Here is a 19,648-nt window from a genome sequence, read left to right on the forward strand (position 1 = left end):
GTCCATGTGGAATTTTCCTTTATAAATACTTAAGGTAGTGAATAAGTTCATGTATTCTTCATCCCATTTTTTAAAATATTATTTTTTTAAGATTCTATTTTTAAGCAATCTCTACACCCAACATGGGGCTCGGACTCACAGTCAGGAGATGGAGTGACAAGCTACACTCACTGAGCCAGTCAGGTGCCCCTCTTCATCCCATCTTTTTTTTTTTTTTTTTTTAAGATTTTACCCATTTGAGAGAGCGAGAGAGTTGGAAAGAGCACCAGGAGCAGGGAATGGCAGATGGAGAGGGGGAAGCAGACTCCCCACTGAACAGAGAGCCGGAGGCTGGGCTGGATCCCAGGACTCAGGGATCAGGACCTGGGGCGGAAGTCATACGCCTAACCGACTGAGCCACCCAAGTGCCCCCTTCATCCCATCTTAATGGACAGTATTTCCTTAAAGGAAATTCTAGGCCCAGAGAGGTCAAGTCACTTGTACAAAGTCACACAGCTGGCAGGTGTCCAGGTCTGAATTTCACTGCACAAGTGCTCCCAATCACTTTGTTATATACTGCCTCTGAATAGTAAGATTAAAAGTTATGTAGTTATAATTATTACAATATGTCATGTTATTATAGCTAATATAATTATTATATTAATAGTTAACATTATTATGATTATCGTCGGAAGCAGCAGCAATCACCATTACCCTGAGCCAGGCTCCGTACTAAGGACTATCCCCATTCCTTTTATTCAAGCAATAAATACTGAGCACTGGTTCTGTGCCAGGCAACCCCATTTTACAGATGGGGAAATTGAGGCAGGGAGCTTCTCTCAGAGATGGAGGTACATCGTCCCTGCCAAGCCTCCTCAACTGGGTGTTCCGACACCACCTTTGTCAATCAACCAGATAGTGCTCAATTAACCCGAGGCACAGTCGCCGCCCCTACGGAAGCAACCACCGCAGCCACGCCGCCGAGCGCCACTGAGCAGGGGTTGGGGCGGGACCACGTCCTCGTGCCGCCGGCGAGACGGCGGTTAAAAGCCCCGCCCCCCGCGCGTGCGTACTAAGTGTTCCGCCGGCCTGCTCCGCTGCGGGCGTCCGGGCGCGGTTGGAGTCGTCCGCGAGGAGCGCGCGCGCCTGCGCCGGCGTCGGGCTCGCGCACGCGCACCTGCGCCGGCGTCGGGCTCGCGCACGCGCACGACGGCGGCGGCGGCGGCGGTTCCTGCCGGGGGCTGCGAGCGGCGGGCGGCTCCGAGGGGAGAAGCGGCTGTGAGGGGCTCGGCGGCAGCGGCGGCTCGGCACGCGTGGCTCTTGTCCCGGCTCGCGCCGCGGCAGGCGTTTCAGTCCGGTTTAGGAGCGTGGGCGCGGCGGCGGCGGCGGCGGCCCGAAGCCTGCGGCCTAGGCCTCAGCGCGGCGGCGGGCTCGAGTGCGGCGGGGAGCCGGTCTGAGGGCCCTACTCGGCGGCACCATGAGCGTGGAGGCGTACGGGCCCAGTTCTCAGACGCTCACCTTCCTGGACACCGAGGAAGCCGAGCTGCTCGGCGCCGACACACAGGGCTCGGAGTTCGAGTTCACCGACTTCACTCTCCCCAGCCAGACGCAGACGCCCCCGGGTGGCCCCGGCGGCCCCGGAGGAGGTGGCGCGGGCGGCCCGGTAGGCGCGGGCGCGGGAGCTGCGGCCGGACAGCTGGACGCGCAGGTGAGCTGCACATGGCGGCGCCGGAAGCCGGGGCCGGGCCTCGGCGCCTGGGAACTTTCTCCGGGTCCCGCACTCTGGCCGGGTCCGGAGTAACCTGTCCCTGGTTTACCACTCAGGCCCGGGCTGACCTTCCCCGGGTCCCCCCATTCCGGCCGGGTCCGGAGTAACCTGCCTAGGTTCTCGGTCTTCAGCTGGGCCCAGGTAGATCTGTTTAGAGTCCGGCTCAGGTTCGGTCCGGGTGATTTGCTCAAGACATCTCAGGCCGCGTCTTAGGTCACCGGCCCGAAGTCCCTTCCGGGCGTGTCCGAGGTGACCTGCCCTCGGTCTGTCCCTGGCCAGGTCGGGGGTGATCTGTCTCCGGGTTTCCCTCCTGCTGGGTCCGTGCCCTGCTCAAGCCGGCTCCCGGGGTGGTGATCTGCCCCGTTCCCCTTGTGGCGGATTCGTCCTCCCTGCCCCACCCCCCACCTGTGGTTCCTCCACCCCCCTAATCATGCCCGCTGAGCTACGGGTTCAAATTTACCCGGGCTCGGGGACGCTGGAGAGGGGAGGGTCGAAGCTCCCAGAGCAGAAACGGAATTTTTTTCTCCAGTGGAGAAGCTCATACGCGGTAACTATTGAGATTATTCGAGAGACGGGTTGCGTTTTGTTTTTCCCCCTTGCATTGCCTGTTGCTGAAACCGACCTGTTATGTAACTCCACAGCCCTGCCTTGGAAAAGTTAGGCTTGAGTTTTTTCCTCCAGTGGGGCAGAGATAGTGGGTTTTACATAAATGGTACTGCCACGTGGGACAGTTTGTTTTCAGTGATGTGAATGTTTAGGGAAAGCTACTTAAGTATTTTAAGTTTGGGTTTGTGTTATGGAAAGTATCACACTCAGCCTTCTTGAACCTAGGTCCCTGCCCTGAAGAGGCAGAGGGAACTGGCTGGGGTCTTGGGCTGGGATCCATTGTCACAGGAGTCCTTTGGCATGAGGACCCACTGTCAGGGCTAGGGGAGCCACCCCATCTCAGCCTCAGTGAGCTCAGACTCTGGGAGGGCTTGCATTCTAGTTGACTGAGTCACTCCCGTGGGTAGACCACCCACTTGGATTTTCTTTTAGCCCCTAATGGAAGCAGAAAACATTTGACTCATTCTAACCCCAGTTTCCTTAAAAATAGATGCCTGATGGGCGGAGCATCAGGGAGACAGGTGTGCAAGTATGTATGTTTTTTCAGTTTGGTTTACATATGGTGGAGGAAGGTAGAGTCGGGAGAGTTTGCCTGGAGAAATCAATGAGCTGTTGGAGGCTCATAACAACACCTGTAGTTTCATACTCTGTAGACCTCTCTTGTTTCCACAGCTGTGAAAAGGGGGTATAGGAGTTTCATTTTTGTTGTTTTTAAACATACATGAAATCTGGACTCATGTTTAGGTGGACCAGATAGCACTGTCTATAACTTGTCTAGAAGGCTGAGGAGAAAGAGCTCTCAGTTGAGCAGTGTGCCATGATTCATGGCAGCTCGGGAATGGGAAAGGTAATTGTTCTATTGGAAATTCTTTTTAAACTGTAACTAATGTAATACAACAGCTCTGACTTCAAGTTTTGTTCCTTGCATTCTGTGGGCAGTTAATTGCAGGGTGTGTCCTTTAAGTTGAAATGATCTGTTTTTCTGCACCTGGACACTGACTGAGCTGTATAAAATAAGACCCTTAAAACTCTCCACTGTAAGTACATGTTGAGTTGAGCTCACTTGAGTTCTCATGACATCAAAAGGGTTTATCCTTCCTTGCCTTTAGTTAACTCTGATGACCCACTCACCTGTAGCCTACCTTTTGTGTTTGGGAAATGGGAGTAATTACCTTTGTATCGCAAGAGAAGGCCCTGAATTTGGGGACAGAAAAGTCTGAATAGAATTGGAAAATGGAAAAAAGTTGATTATCTCCTGTGCCAGTTGGTGGCATTGGCTGCCTACAACATCTGGGATTTTCCTTATTTGTCCTCAGGAGTTGGCTGTGTAGCTAATGGTATGATGGGGCTTTCAGAAAGACTAAAAAAAACCCATTCTGAATGCCTTTTGATTTTATCTTACTGGGTGAGTGGCTGTGACTTATCAAATGCTGTGCAGCCACTTTGGTTTCACAGCTTTCTTGAGATAGCATTCATAGACTGTAGGGTTTGCCCATTTAGAGAGTACAGTTCAGTACCTTTTAATACATTCGCAGGTGTGCAGCCATCTCCATAATCAATTTTTGACATTTTCATCACCCTGAAAGGAAACCCACACCTCTTAGCCTGTTCATCCTGCCTTCTCCAACGCAAGGCAAGCACTAATCTTAATGTCTCGGGTTTACCTACTGTGGACATTTGATATAAATGATGATGTGTGGTCTTCTGTGTCTGGCTTCTTTCACTGAACATGTTTCAAGGTTCATCCATGGTGTAACACGAATCTACTCCCATTTCTTGCTGGGACTGAATAATATTTCATAGTACAGACAGACCACATTCTGTATATCCGCTTACCTGATGGTAACCGTTTGGGTTGTTTCTGCCTTTAGTTGTTATAGGTAATGCTGCTGTGGACATTCGTGTGCAAGTTTCTGTGCGGCGGTAGGTGAGTTTGCTGGGTTGTGTGGTACCTCTGTGCGCGACCCTTCCAGCAGCTGCCAGACTGTTTCCCAACGTGCAGCCACATTTGATACCAGTTTTGCTTAGTTGGTTTTACCTGAAAGTTTGTTTAGAGGCGGAATGTGTGTCCCTGCCAGAGTAGGAGAATGGCAGGCAGGGGTGACTCCTGCTGAGCTCTGAGTCCATTCAAATAACACTTGTTTTCTTTTTTTTTTTTATTAACATATAATGTATTATTTGTTTCAGAGAACATTTGTATTCTTGTTTAGGAAATAAAACTGGTATTTCTCAAAGCCCTTGAGTTGCTGGGATGAAAAGTGCTGACATAATTCTGTCAAGTGTCTTAAGATACAAGGGACCATTTTCTTTTGCTTATCTAAGTCTTTCCTGGGCCATTTCCCTACCCCTCAAAGGGCAGGAAAGGTAATTTCAGAAGTGCTTTGCATAATAGCTGGTGTTACAAACCTTCTGCCGTGTCTAGTTGTCATATTTCCTTTTGATGGTCGCTATTGTCATGTTTTTTTCAAATATGGGAATTACAGTAAAAATCTGAGTTGGGAACACTACTTGACTTTAAAAGAGAGAAAGAAAAAGAAAGAACGAACAAACTATTGATACACACAGTGATGTGGCTGCACCTCAGAATAATTACACAGAGTAAAAGTACTGTGACCAAAAAAGTGTATACTCTGTGATTCTGTTCATAAAAAGCTCTAGAAAGTGCTAGCTAACTGGTAGTAATAGAAAGCAGATCAGTGGTTGGGGGAGGAAGGAAAAAAAAAGGAGGAAGGGATGACAAAGGGCATAAGGGGACTTGGTGGTAGATGTATTCATTATCTTGATTGTGGCTGTTTACATACATTGATGTATGTCAGTTTATAAAATGTACACTTTAAACCTGCACTGTTTATTGTATGTCACTTAGACCCCAGTGAAACTTGAAGACCACCCGGAGATACCACTGCCCACTCTTAAGAGTGGCTCAAATTTTTTAAAAGGCTGGATGGAAAACCACTTGGAACTTTCATACCTTGCTGGTAGAATGGTTCACACCCACCTCTGGTCCAGCAGAGAAGCTAAGGCAGTTGTCCACACATGGGGCTGCTCTGAGCCTTTATAGCTGCTTGGTTCGTGAGAGCCCGGATGGGAAACAGCCCCAGCGGCCATCCGCAGGTAAACAGATCAGCAGAGGCTCCTCATCGTTTGTAGTCTTCTCTAAGTAGGCTCCGTGCCCAGCTTGGGGCTTGAACTCATGACCCTGCGGTGAAGCATTGCTCTACGAACTGAGCCAGTCCCTATTGGTTGTAGTCTTGAGTACATACACTGAGCTTCTTTTTCCTATTTAAGCAGTGAGATACTTGGCTAAAGAGTTGCTACTTGGTCTTCAGAACCATAGTTGTGACTGCCTTCAGAATTCATCGTGGAAGGTACCGTGCTAACATATTCATGACCGGCTAGATAAACAGATCATCTTCTGCTTACTGGCATGTAGCTTATGAAGAGGAGGAATGAGTTTGATACAGTCCAGGGGTTCCTGAAAGTGGTGAGTTAAAAATTTGAGTGACTTTTTCCATCTGGTTTCGCGAACTCTCAGTTCAGCTGTGATATAAGCACACCTTGAGAAAATTGGAGATAAAAGGCTGATAACCTTGCAGGAGCTCTGGCAAGTGTACATCCGGCACTTTCCCCTTATTGGATTTCTTGGGTTTGTTTCCAGATGGTTAGAACTCTATGGGCGATTAGGGGAGAGGAAGGGCTTATGTGTCAGTCACATAAGCGAAATGACTTCTTACTTTATTTACCCCAATTTCTTAACCCAGATTCAGTATGATGGAAGGCAAAATTAACACTAGTACAATATCAATATATTTTTTAAAGATTTTATTTGTTTATGACAGAGAGATCACAAGTAGGTGTGTGGAGGGGTGGGAAGCAGACTCCCTGCTGAGCAGAGAGCCTGATATGGGACTCAGTCCCTGGACCCTGGGATTATGACATGAATTGAAGGCAGAGGCTTAACCCACTGAGCCACCTAGGCATCCCTACAATATCAATATTAACCGAAAAAGTTCTCTTTCTGGCTCCCACAGCAACAACAACGACAACAACAAGGAGACATCTTTCTAATAGCTTTATTGAGGCATGATCACATACTGTAGAGTCTCTTGTTTGTATGTGTGCAACTCAGTGTTTCCTAGTAAATTTGGGGAGTTTGATCATTCCACAGTTGTTCATTGTCTTTGATTCTTCTTCACTTCTCTTTTTCTTTCCTTCTCCTTCATTTTTGCTCCTGTTAATCTTTGTAATGTGTCCTCAGTGGCTCTAATGTAGGGAAATGGAGTGATCCTGTGCTCAGCCATTCCCAGCCACATGTTGGGGAGATTCACCGCCCTGTGTGCTGGGCCCTCCACTTGAGCCTGGCCACACTGCTTTTAGGGTGAGCCTAGGTGCCCTCATATACCCGTTTATGTTTACTCTTGTCTCCACTGTACAAGCTGTCAGGCCAGCCTCTTTGGCATGGTCCTTGGCTCTTGCCACTCTCAGCAGTTCTTACCTCCTTGCCTTGCTGAGCTCTGTGAGGGCTGGAGGTCAAAGTGAATCCTTTGCCATCTGTAGCTGTTTGGTTAGAGATGACAGGTGCTGGCCAGACTGCAGTTGACCTTCGGGATCATGAGGACCCAGAAAAGGGAGTGGTTTGCACTGCACAGGGAAAGCCTTTATAAGTAGTGGTCCTTGAGTTGTTCAGGAAGGCATGCCTCCTAGGCAGAGGGGTGAGCATGGGGCCCTACACTTGGCTTGATGTAGAGGGAGAGTGGGTGCAGACACAGGCACGGATGCCATGCCAAGATGCTTGGGCTGAATCCTGGGGCCTCATGGAGCTGTGGAAGTGCTGGGACCTCACTTCCCTTGGAGAAAGGGCCTTTAGATGGTGGGTAGACCCAGCAGAGTGTGGGTGAGGTCAGAGGGGAGCGCAGGCTGAGTGGCTTGGTGCTCAGATGTTTGCCCATGTGTGCTAGTGTGTGTGCATGAGCTACCACTGTACCAGGTGGCCAGAGTGGCCACTCCTCCTGGGACGGGTTCGCTATACTGGATACCCTGTTGGCCCTGAGTCCTCAGAAGGAATTATGGCTAGAGCAGACATGAGTTCCTGTGTGTGGTTTTCATCAGGGCCCAGGATCCCCCAAGGGTGAGGCAGGGCTCTCCTCTGATGGGAGGTGTGGGGTGGTGCTTCTGGTTAGCGGAGCCTTTGGAGGCACTGCCCTGAGAGGAGGGGCAAGAGGCCCCACCAGGGCAGCACACACAGAGGCTGGAGGGGGCAGATTCTGGGCTGTGGCTCTCAGCTGGGGGGGCAGTTGGGGTGGTCACCGTGGCAGGGTGGTCTTTCGGTGGTGCGCGGTAGTCCTGACTACAGAGACGGGTCATGACACCTAGCTCTGCTCAATGGGACCCAGAACAGAATGTGTCCTAGAAGGTGCAGAAGGGCAGCGAGTCTGGCTGAGTCTTTGGTGTTCCTTTCCAGGTCTCAGGGTCCCCGTCTTGGTGGGGGGGGGGCTTTGAACTCTTCTTGCCAGAGGAGCTTTTGTTGAGAACAGAACCCTGCTACCTCTGATAAATACTGGGGTCCTAAGTCCTGGGACCCCATGGCTGGGAAAGGGTCATTGTGCCATTCATATGTGTTGGTCTGGTAGCAGCTTGTGAGCTGGACTACCAAGCCAAGCCAGGCTTCTACGATCCCTGCAGACTGTTGCCAGGATGGCTTCTAGACATAGGAGGCTTGTTGAGCTCTGTGGGCAGCCCTTTGTCACAACTGAGGACGGCACCTTCCCCTCTGCTTAGTTCTTCGCAGAGCTCAGCTGCCGGGATGACCGTGAATCTGGGGAGGTGGCTTTCCGTATCCTAGACTGGAAGGTGTTTGGTCAGAGCTGTGCTTGTTTTCCATTACTCTTTTTGAGTGTGTGGCTCCACGGAGTTAACCTGGATTCCAGGAGGCCACCTTGTCCAGCTGTATTGTGTAAAAATGTTGATTATGAATTCTCTATAAGTAAAACAAACCCTGATACCCATTTCCTCAGTTCAGCGGTTGTGAAGATTTTCCTCTCCCCATTTCTCTTCTAAAGCAAATCCATCTCGTCATTTCACCCTTCCTTCTGAGGTTGAGCCATAGGAGTTAGTGATACCCAGTCATTGTGACCTCTCGTATTTAGCATGCAATTCTAGAAACGAAAGGCATCTTTCAGGGCACCTGTGTGGTTCAGTCGGTTAAGTGTCTGCCTTCAGCTCAGGTCATGATCCCAGGGTCCTGGGATTGAGCACCCTGTTGGGCTCTCTACTCAGCAGGGAGCCTGCTTCTCCCTCTCCCACTCCCCCTGCGTGTGTTCCCTCTCTCGCTGTGTCTATGTTAAATAAATAAATAAAATCTTAAAAATTAAAAAAAAGCATCTTTCTCTCACAGCACTGCTGTTGTCAGAGGAACAGCACGACAGTAGTTTTTCTGGGATCATCTAATACATGGGGTTTCCCTATCTCCACAGTCAGATTCTCACTAATCAGAAAATGGCTTGGCTTGGTCTGGTTCTTTGTGAGGTCCAGTATTAATGTGATTGTCTTGTCTCCTGGTCTCGCTCTCCAGGGCAGCCCCTTCCTCTTCCTTTAACACCCCTGAGGTGGGGTTCAGTCTGGGTCATTGTCCTGTGAAGTATCCTGGCTTTTGGACTGAGCCCCCATCACACTCTGGCTGCTCCCTGCAGGTGTGGAGTGGGTTCCTTTGAGAGTGGTGATCCCCAGGTCTGGGCAGGCAGGGGCAGCCCAGGATGAGCTGGGGATACTTCGGACATGTCAAGGATACTTGGAGCATTGAAATAAGCTATAGGGCTGAACTCAGCATGCTGACCAGAGAAAGGGTCCACTATAAAGGGAGAGGCCAGTGAAGATCCTTTTCCCTTTCCTTTCCTTTCCTCTTTGTTTCTTTCCTTCCTTCTTTCTTTCTTAAGATTTTATTTATTTGTCAGTGACTGAGCACAAGCACCGGGAGTGGCAAAGGGAGAGAGAGAGAGAGAAACAGGCTCCCCGCTGAGCAGGGGACCCCCCCCCCCGCCCCCATGCTGGGCAATGACTTGAGCCGAAGGCAAATGCTTAACTGACTGAGCCACCCAGGTGTCCCTGAAGATCCTTTTCATCCAGATTTCATCCAGAACCTGGGGACCACTCTCTCAAGTGGGACCATGTGACATCATCTTTGTGGGTCAGAAATGGTTAACTCTCAGCCATTACATGTGGTTAAAACTAATGAATTGAAGGCTAAAGAGACATCAACACGTCTTGAATGTAAAAAACTATAAAAGACATTAGGATTTGTGGACATTGGGGAATTGTGACTATGCTTACTAGATAGCAGTATTCTGTCGGTTTTATCAGTATTATTCCTGAGTGGGAGGCTTGTGATTGTGTGGAGAAAGTGCTTGTCTTGGGGCCTGTGACTCTGAAATGGATTGGGAAGGTAAACGTGTGTGTTCAAAGCAAGTATGGCAAAATGCGAGTGACTGGTGGATCCAGGTGATAGGTGTGTGAGGTGTTCATTCTCTGTAGTTTTGAAACTTTTTCCGAAGCTAGGGGGAGGCCAAAACTTCTGTTAGCCTTTTCCTGAGGTGAGGCTCAGGGGTTCTGCCACTGCCCCCCTGCCTTGGGCCACACTGAGAGAAAGGTGATTTCCCACTCTTTATTTAAACCTTGGGATAAAAGAATACTTGATGAATTATTTTATATTCCAGCCTTTAGGCTTTTGGATGTGAAGATACAGCCTACACTATGAGGGCCTCCTGGGGTGTGGGCTCCTTTCTAGGTGCTGGGGTGATAGCAGGGACCCTTGCTATGGGGCCCCACAGATGGGTCAAGGGAGGCCTCCCTAGGAGAAGCCCTGTGCACTGAGATCCAAAGAACCAAGAGCCAGCTGTGCAGAAGCCAAGGGACAGTGAGTGCAAAGACCCTGTGGCACTGGCAGACTTGGACTGAGGGACTGTGAAAGATCCATTTCTTTCTGAGTGGTACAGTACTTTTGGCGTAAAAATCTGTAGCCTAAAAGTTCTTAGCAGCACATTTAGGAGTAATTTTTGAATTTACATGCTTTTCCTCTGTGGGTCTGATGTGACCTCTCTTCCTGTTACTCTGCTGTACACAGTCTGAGTTCTGTAGTCAGTTGTATGAAACGGTTCCTGGCAGAGACTCTCTGCAGGCCTTGATCAGCTCAGCAGCTCATAGGTTTACTTCAAATAGTATTCAGAGCAGAGGTGAAGAGGGAATCGTTTTCCCAGTGATGTGGTGCCTGGAGGTAGGCTTTGCATTTGGTGGGATGGGGATGGTCCTGTCCCTCAGTCTAGCAGGCTCTGGGCTCCTGGCTGGAAGTGCAAGGTTGATAACCTCAGAGGACAAGGTCCCTTCTGTCCTCCCATCATGTCACCTGGCATGGGTTGTGGACCTTCTCTGTGCTGGGCACACTCTAGTGCTTTAACTAATAATAATTACAGTTTCTAAGGTCAAATGTATTTTTGAAGTTAATGTTTATCTTAAAACTTTCCAGAGAGTAGAGGGCAAAACTAACAAGCCAGCTGTAGAAGTCAGTTTGTATTGTGGCCCGATCATAGCTGGGGAGGAGTGGGGCTGAGTGGGAGCTGGAAGTGGGTGTGGGGGGGGGGCGCATGCACACATTTCCCAACCAGGAGGCTAGAGGGCTGCTGGGTCTTGGGAAATCTGGACTCTTCTCTCCAGCCTCCCCAGCTTTAGAGAGGTATGGAAAGTCTGCCTGACCTTATATCTGTATCATGTTGTCTCCCAAGAGTTCTGAGAGCAGACCTAAATTTCCTGCCCCTTATTAATCGGAAGGGGTGTGGTGTGGTTCAGGGAGCCTCCCCACGTGGCTGGTCAGGATGTGTCCTCTGCTGGTTCAAGCCTCCCCCTGAGGAGGGGAGGTGAACTGTGGGATCTGAGGCCCAAATGGGGCAGGAGTGGATTGAAAGAGGCACCTGGGTGGTATGCACTTTTCTATATTACTCTAGGTACTAATTCTGTTATTTCAGGGAAGTAAATATTCAGATATCACCAAGGGCATTTATTTATATGTAAAAGCTTACGCAGCCTGGTAAAAAATTTTATGAGTTGTTTTAGACAAGGAATCTGTAAGCATTTTCTTAAAGGACTAAATAGTAAATATTCTAGACTTTGTGGGACAAGAGGCAAAATTGAGGATATTATTAGTTATTTAATCCAACCATTTAAAAATGTAAGTACCATTTGAGCTTGAGAGGGGTGTCCCGCCTGCTGATTCCTTACTGGACTACCTTAGCCCTCTGTTGATCCTAGGTTTTACGGAGTTTTTCTGCTGAGATTAGATTGGAAAAGTAGCATATTTCTCTTTGGAAAGGTGAAAGCTGATCAAAGTTAAGTCATAGAAGGTGTCAATACCCATTTATCCAAGCTCAGGTTACCAGAGCTATGGAAAGAATAGTTTCAGATCAAGTAAAAAGAAGTTCAAGTTTCATAATATTCTTAAAAACTCTGTTACCTCAAATACTTGATAAACCAGTTTATTGGGTTTAAGGGGTCACAAATGTCGTTTCTAATTGCTGCCTTCTGTATTGTGATATGTGTACTTCCTTCACTGCCGTTAAGGTGAAATCCAGGTGCCATAACTGGGCTACAGAGTTTCGGAAAACCAACCAGTGAGTGTGCCTGGGCCCAGTCACACCAGGAGTGGCCCCTGCGGGTGGCCTCACACTAGCGTTGCCACTGCATGTGTCAGGAGAAGTGTTGTGAAACAGAGAGGTGTCTTTTTGAAGTGATAGCCAACTATCAGAATTTCAGAGCACAACTCAAAAAATCAAAGTCGATTTAAAATGGGCAAAGGACTTCATTTTTCCAAAGAAGATACACAAGTGGCCAACAAACAGATGAAGACATGCTCGGTTTCATTCGCTATCAGAGAAATGCACATCAAAACCTCTAAGAGACATCACCTCGCATTCATTAGGATGGCTATTTAAGAACAAACAAAAATGATAATGGGTATGAAGAGGCTGTGGAGAAGTTGTAATCCTTGTGCACCGTGGGTGGGAATGGAGAATAATGTAGCTTCTGTGGAAAATACTATGGCAGTTTCTTTTAAAAAGTTACACAGAGAATTACCATAAGATGTGGCAAGCCCACTTCTGGGCATATCCCCAAAAGAATTGAAAGTGGGGACTTGGTCTTTGTATACCATGTTCAGAGCAGCCAAAAGGTGGAAGAAACCCAAGAGCCCACTGAAGAATAAATGGATAAACAAAATATGTGTCTATTCAGTGAAATGTTACTCAGCCTTAAAAAGGGAAAAAAAATTATTTTATTTATTTTATTTTTTTTTTTGAGAGAGAGAGCACATATGTACAGCAGTGGGGGGAGAAGATGAAAAGGGAGAGAGAGAGAGAGAATCTCAAGCAGGCTGCACACCCAGCTCGGAGCCTGACATGGGGCTTGATCTCACACCCCTAAGATCATGACCTGAGCTGAAATCAAGAGTCAGATGCTTAACTGACAGAGCCACCCAGGTGCCCCAGCCTTAAAAAAGGAAATTCTGACACCTGCTACATAAAACATGGATGAGTGTTGAGGACATTGTGCTATTTGAAACAAGCCAGTCACAAAAGACAAACTATGAGACATTTATATGGTGTCTCTAGGGTATTCAGATTCACAGAGACAGAAGTTAGAATGGTGGGCTCCGGGGGCTAGGGGAGGGGAATGAGGAGCTGGTGTTTAATGGGAACAGATGAAAATTGGGCAGATGGAAAAGTGCTGGAGATGGATGGTGATGATGGTTGCAGAATAATATGAATGTACTTAATGCCACTGAGCTGTGCACTTAAAAGTGGTTATAGTTGGGACTCCTGGGTGGCTCAGTTGGTTAAGCGGCTGCCTTCGGCTCAGGTCATGATCCCAGCATCCTGGGATCGAGTCCTGCATCAGGTTCCTTGCTCAGCGGAGAGCCTGCTTCTCCCTCTGCCTCTGCCTGCCACTCTGCCTGTGCTCACTCTGAGAAATAAATAAATAAAATCTTTAAAAAAAAAAAGTGGTTACAGTGGTTTGCACACAGTTTTAAAAAGAGATCAGGGATTCCCAAAGAAGTGCTTGTAATTATGTTACAGCACCATCTTTGCATTAAAATTCAAAAGTTGATTTTGATTTTTCTTTTTCTTTTTTTTTCTTTTTTTCAAACAAAGTGTAGTTTTCTTCCATTTAACCTAGTTGTTGCCTACATGAAAAAAGCATGTTAAAGTAGTGGTAGAAGCTGTGAAATGGGGTTCTGGTCTGGGCGGAGACCATAATAGACAAAGATGTTGACCCCCTACTTAACCCAAATTCACCACTGCAATTTCCAGAATGCCCCCTAGGGGGCAACACCCCCTCCATTCCCACCTGCCCCCTCTCCATCCCCAAATGAACTGCTGTCTTTATTTATTTTTTTTTTTTTAAGATTTTATTTTCTTATTTATTAGAGTGCAAGTGTGTGAGTGGCAGGGGGCAAAGGGGGAGGGAGAGGAAGAGGGAAGGAATCCCAAGAAGACTCAGCAGCATGCAGCCCAGAAGCACAGGCTTGATCCCATGACCTTGAGATCATGACCTGAGCTAAAACCAAGAATCCAAGGCTCAACTGACTGAGCCCCTTAGGTGTCCCCGAACTGCTGTCTTTAGAATCTTAGAGGTGACTTGACTGGAGCAGTGGAGAGGGAAAGGCCCTGTGGGCACTGCTGGACGGAGCTGCACTGTCCTGAGCTGCCCACACGGCATGGCTCAAGGTGGCAGGGGCTCTTGGAGGGAGGGGGGCTGGTGTCTGATCCTCTCCCACAGTTCAGAGAAACCTGGCGCCTGCCCTGGGGCTCCTGTCATTCCTCCCTGTCCTTGTCACCACTCCATGCCCTTGCTGCCTGACCCAGCCTCATGTGGGAGATGTGTCATCCCCACAGGAGGGGGGAGATAACAAGGACTGTTGACTGCCACCCAGGGTTCCTCGAGATGGCTTTAGGAATGCCTGTTACTGCGAACTGAGTCTGTGTGCCTCTGAATGGACATGTGAGCTCAGCAGAAGTGCCTGTGAAATTCATGGCTGCTTGTTAAAGTTGCCTGTTCGTACGTTTTTGCTATTGTAACATATAAAAGGTAATATGCGTAGTAAGGATATAGCCTGAGTTCAGAGGGTAATCCTAAACATTGAACTTCTAATTCATAATGAAGACGGTCTGCTCTCTGGAAAGGGAAGCTGGCAGCGGAGGAAGTGTGTTGACTAACGGGTGAACTGCTCTCTCACATTTTCAGTGGACACAGCCTTTTCTTCTGGCTTAGGCTTTGGTGGGAACCTTCACTCTGGTGGGATTCCAGGCCTTGTGGCCTGACCTTGTGCAGCTGTCCCCAGAGGGGATTGCAACTGCTTTGTGTAAAGTCATCTTGCTCCTTGCGGCCCCCTGTCATGGGAACAAAGCATCATCTTCAGCATCCTGGTTTGGTCATGGCTCTGTGACCAGGTGGGGTTGGACCTGGATATGCAGGAGGCAGGGTGGATGACCTAGGCCACCAGCACCCTGTTTTTGGCCAGGTGGGTTTAATAGGGAGGTGGGAGAGTGTGAAAAGTTCATTCAGAAGAAGCTGAACTCTCTCAAGGTGGAGAGCGGGCCAGCGCTTCATGGGAAGGTCGTCATGGCTGCTCATTCCGGGGCGGGGGGGAAGCTGTGGGCCTGGTCTAAGGGATGGAGAGCTGCAGCCTTGCATGGTGATGCTGCTGTTCTGCTGTAGGTCGGTGGACCAGAGGGCATTCTGCAGAATGGGGCCGTGGATGACAGCGTGGCCAAGACCAGCCAGTTGTTGGCTGAGTTGAACTTCGAAGAAGATGAGGAGGATACCTATTACACTAAGGATCTCCCTGTACATGCCTGCAGGTAAGTGCCGATGGCGGAGGCACGGACTCACGTCCCAGAGCTCTTGCATTCTGAGTGGGTTTGCCGGCTTTGGAAGCCCATGTAAGATGATGGATTGTGACATTTGTTAGTCCAAAATAAGAAGGTTCTTCAGGCCAGTGTATACATAGTCCTTGTTACTGGGCGGGAGGGTGGGATCAGCCCTCTCTGATACCCGATTCACCCAGAGGCCTTCTGTCAGGTCCTGGTGGGTCCCAGTACCTGTCCCACTCACTCATTCGAAATGAACTTACATTTGGTGAGGACTTGGGTTTAGAGAGTAAAAACAGCAGCTAAGATTTCTTTTACAAATAGGTGATTGTAGGATACTTTAAAATATCTGCCTCTCTGATGAGTTCAAAATTCCCAAAAAGTTGGTATTAAATAGCCAGTGGCTAGAACTGCTTGTTGACCAAATTTGGAATTCTCACCTAGAGCAGGACCTATCCCTTGTATTTGGACCCATAAGATGAGACTTTGTTTAGTTTTTTGTTACACATACACAAGGAAATTGAAACCAAAAGAGAGGAATTGATCTTGTTCAGGGCACTTGGCCAGTCAGGGCCTCTCTGGGCCTGAGCCATGTCACTGTCTTGCCAACCTCCCAGGCCGCTGCTCCTCGGAAGGTTGCACCCACCACAGGACAGAGTGCTGCTCCATCCCCTGCTTTGTCGGGAGACATTTTTTTTTTAAACTTTATTTTGGGTTTTTGTTTTTAACTTTATTTTGGCTCTTTTCTTACTTGTTTACAAATGTTTTCTCGTATGTGTTAATGATGTTCTCGTGTTCCTGTTATCTACACATTTGCCGGTGAAGTGGTTCTGGTAAAGCTGCAGGTGCTTAAAGTTTGCATATGCCCTTACCCACCCAGCTGTCCCCATGGTGTGGGGGGTTGGAGGGAAGGTTCTTGGCTGGAGCACATTCTAGTTTGAGACTGAGGCTTGGCTTCATACACATATAGAATTCTGTGGTGAGCCGGTTTTTGTTTTTGATGTGTTTGTTGGTTTTCAGAAGAATGAGGCTGGGGGCTCTCACGAGGTGCTCCTTGCAAGCTTGAGCTCAGGCTGCAACCTGCACCCGGTGACCCTCTGCTGCTGGGTCTGAGCGGAGTGTTCCCAGGAGCATGGCGCCCTCTGCCGGGAAGTGGAGCGTCTTGTGAATGCAGTGTGGTCCGGGCTTAACTCTGTGTGCCCAGAGCCAGGGATGCTGATTTCCCTGCTTCTAAGTCAGGGCTCCTGAAACTTAAGTCCAAGGTGGGGTAGCTAGGGGTTGCTTCGGGGCGTCAGACCTCTGCTGTTGGGTTCCCCTGGCACCTTCTACAGCTCTCATCCCCCACCTGGCAGAGGCTTTGCTGTTTCCTAGGGCCTCTCTCTCGGGAAGCCCCACAGCACCCTGTACCCCTTCCCTGCATTTGCAAGATCAGGACGCCTCTGCAGTTAACTGATTGGATTTTGCTAGTGGGATCGTTGGGTTTGAGTATGTGTTTAATGAAAAATTTAAAAATGTTGTAAGAGGAAAGAATTTTACATCCTGCCAAATTAAAACCAGAGAGAGACCTTCCAGCTTTAACTGTTGATGTTTTGACTTTTTAGTTACTGCGGAATACACGATCCTGCTTGCGTGGTTTACTGTAACACCAGCAAGAAGTGGTTCTGTAACGGGCGTGGAAATACTTCTGGCAGGTAGATAATCAGACCCCGCATGTGTCTTTAATCAGTGCTGTGCTCAGATTTGTGTGTAAATTATGGAAATGTTGAAGCAAAAGCACAATATAAAATCACGCTAACAAACCTGGTTTTTTCCCTCCGCTGTGACTGGTTTAACTTGAAACAGATGGTGGTGTGTGAATGCCTTAATGTATTTACCCTTGATTTATTCTCTGTGGTTCTTTTATTATGCAAGTAGGGTTGGCTTAATTCTCATTCCCAGTTTTTATTTATATTTTTCTGCAAGATGAGCTCCTGGCACACCCATTCATCTTCATTACTGGGTGCCTGGGGAGGATGTTCCCAGGACAGTAATGGGCATCCATGGGAGCCGCTTCCTGAGAAGCCTCCCTCTGGCCTTAGCTCATCGGAGCAGTCCTGAGGCTAATACGGGCCAGATCCTGAATCATCGGATTAAATTAAGTTCACTTGACTATAGTCTCTGGGCTTCCCTTCCTGCTGTTGATCAGCAGCAGCTGTGACTGGGTCTCTTGTTTTGTGTTTTGTGTTTGGGGTGAGACCAGTTTTGTGCTGGTGCTTGGATTCCAGCACAGAATCCAGTCCTGGTGGCTCCTCCAGAGCTGCCGTGCTGTGTGACAGCTCACACTACTGTCACAGAGAAGCAGAGAAGAGTCTTGTAGGGCTCCAGGCCACTAGCAAGAAAACAGCATCTTCTGGGGTTCGTGTTTTGGAGACATACAGTGACAAAAGCCCATAGGCAGGTTTATTTGCACAGAGCCCCCACCCTTGCTGTGTCTTCCACAGCTGCATGCCAGGGCTCACCATCTTGTGCTGCCTGAGGACACAGTGGTCAGATCTCGAGTTGTCTTAGAGTTAGCGATGCAAACTGTGGGATTCTGGGTGAGGCAAAATGGGCTGGTGTTTAATTCTAAAGATTTGAAAGAAAAAGCATCTTCAGGGTGACCAGATTCATGTCCCATTTTCAGAATGTTCTGGGTAATTTCATCATTACTATGGTTGCATTAGTTTCTCTCCTTCAGGAAAAGTAATTAAATAAAACTTCTTAGCTGGCAACCCCATCTTGCGGTCAGCAGAGCCAAGATCAGGGAAGTTAGTGAAAGGCCTCTAAGAGAAAACAGACTCCATCAGCCAGCACTGAGTGTTTGCATGAGGCCATATGGTAGAAATGATGGGGCAGCCACTTGCCTTCAGGGAGCTTCCAATATAATGGGGTGAGGTGGGTGTAGAAAAGACAGGAGGAAGTCAGTCTGGTAAAATGCCCAGTTGTGACAGCTTAGGAGGAGTGGGTGCTCTGTGGGTACAGAGAGTGGTGACAGCTGGTTAGATAATCTGACTGGCTTCCTGGGCTAGAACAGGCCAGAGAGGGTTAGAATGTGGAGCCTGAGCCGAAGCTTGCAACAGCAGGGGTTTCCCCGAGGTGCGGCCAGGCGGCATCTGACAGACCCGCAGCAAGGCTGTAGGTAGGTGGGAGAGACTAAGGCAGAGCCATGTACCGCGCGTGGACCCCAGGCGAGGCCGGCTTGTCTTAGGTGGAGTTCACAAGCCCTGGGTGTCGGTGAGCTGTGTCCCGGAAATGGGAGGAACAGCAGAATCCTGGCCACGCGGCAGCAAGGAAGGAGCTGGGACAGCGTGGTTTCAGACGGTTCAGAGCGGCCCTGTGCTTCCTGAGAGTAGCCCTGAGCCCCGCTGCTCTATATTTTTTACTGCCCTCAGGTTTCTAGTATGTTTGGTTATCAAGTTTCCTGGCCTGCAGCAAGTTAGGAGGGGCTGTTGCTCCTGGAAGCAGGCACAGGGACCCGGAGAAGCGATGGAAAGCAGCAGCCACCGAGAAGCCTCAGCAGGCCGAGAGGAGCCGTGGAAGGGGCAGGCCTCTTGCCTCTCTGGGACAGCAGCCTTGGCCCCAGCCATAGGTTCATTCAGGCCCTGTACAGAGGATTTCAGAAAGCAGGAACTAAAAAAAAAGAGCAGGAACTATGTGAAACACGTTAGGAAAGTTTTCCTTAAAGGCTGTTCAAGTCGGATTGATTTTTGCGCTCAGTGGGGAGCCAGTTCAGGGGCGGGCTGGTCCCCTGGGACGCCAGATGGATGAGGTGTGACCGCCCCTGCTAATGGACTGTGAACGGTACCGGAACTTTTAACGGGGGGCTCGAAAATTGGAAGTGGTGAAAAGCCAAACTTTGGGTGTTAACTATTTATCATTTCCTGGTTTCAGCCACATTGTAAATCACCTTGTGAGGGCAAAATGCAAAGAGGTGACTCTGCACAAGGATGGGCCCCTGGGGGAGACAGTTCTGGAGTGTTACAACTGCGGCTGCCGCAATGTCTTCCTCCTCGGCTTCATCCCTGCCAAGGCCGACTCAGTAGTGGTGCTGCTGTGCAGGTGATGGGGGGCGCTCAGCCCCAGTGGGCGGAGAGGTGTGAGGATATTTGGGGGCTGGGGCTAGTTAGAGAACTGGGAATGCTGAGTAACTCTTCTGGGGTGTGTTCTGGTTAAATCATAAAAAGAATTCTGTAACAACAGTGTTAAGAGTTTTGAGAGTTCAGAGCTCAAGTGCATGGAGAGAGGCAATGTATTACTAACAATTTAAGGTAATACGATCACATAGTAAGTTGTAGGGAACGTCACTTTGGGATGAAAGGTAAGCTTTGTGGGTGGAGGTCATCCTCACCTGGGCTCTTCCTGCCCTCGG

At 48.9% G+C, this 19,648-nt stretch overlaps 1 protein-coding gene across 3 annotated transcripts in view; it reads left to right on the top strand.

The window, feature by feature from the left end:
• Positions 1-1,258: 1,258 nt before the first annotated feature.
• LOC111143778 (UPF1, RNA helicase and ATPase) overlaps positions 1,259-19,648 on the top strand; it is a 36,953-nt gene continuing 18,563 nt past the window's right edge. Inside the window, exons 1-4 of one of the 3 annotated variants that reach the window (XM_022497636.1) lie at positions 1,259-1,687; positions 15,110-15,252; positions 16,863-16,952; positions 19,171-19,338. In XM_022497636.1, the coding sequence (XP_022353344.1) occupies positions 1,457-1,687; positions 15,110-15,252; positions 16,863-16,952; positions 19,171-19,338 (632 nt within the window). In that variant the 5' untranslated portion in view covers positions 1,259-1,456. The remainder of the gene's footprint in view (positions 1,688-15,109; positions 15,253-16,862; positions 16,953-19,170; positions 19,339-19,648) is intronic. The other 2 variants (XM_022497638.1, XM_022497639.1) reach the window with 2 other exon arrangements.

This window comes from Enhydra lutris, unplaced genomic scaffold (assembly GCF_002288905.1).
Source record: "Enhydra lutris kenyoni isolate GAN:26980312 unplaced genomic scaffold, ASM228890v2 scaffoldscaffold10, whole genome shotgun sequence".
Classification (NCBI taxonomy): domain Eukaryota; kingdom Metazoa; phylum Chordata; class Mammalia; order Carnivora; family Mustelidae; genus Enhydra; species Enhydra lutris.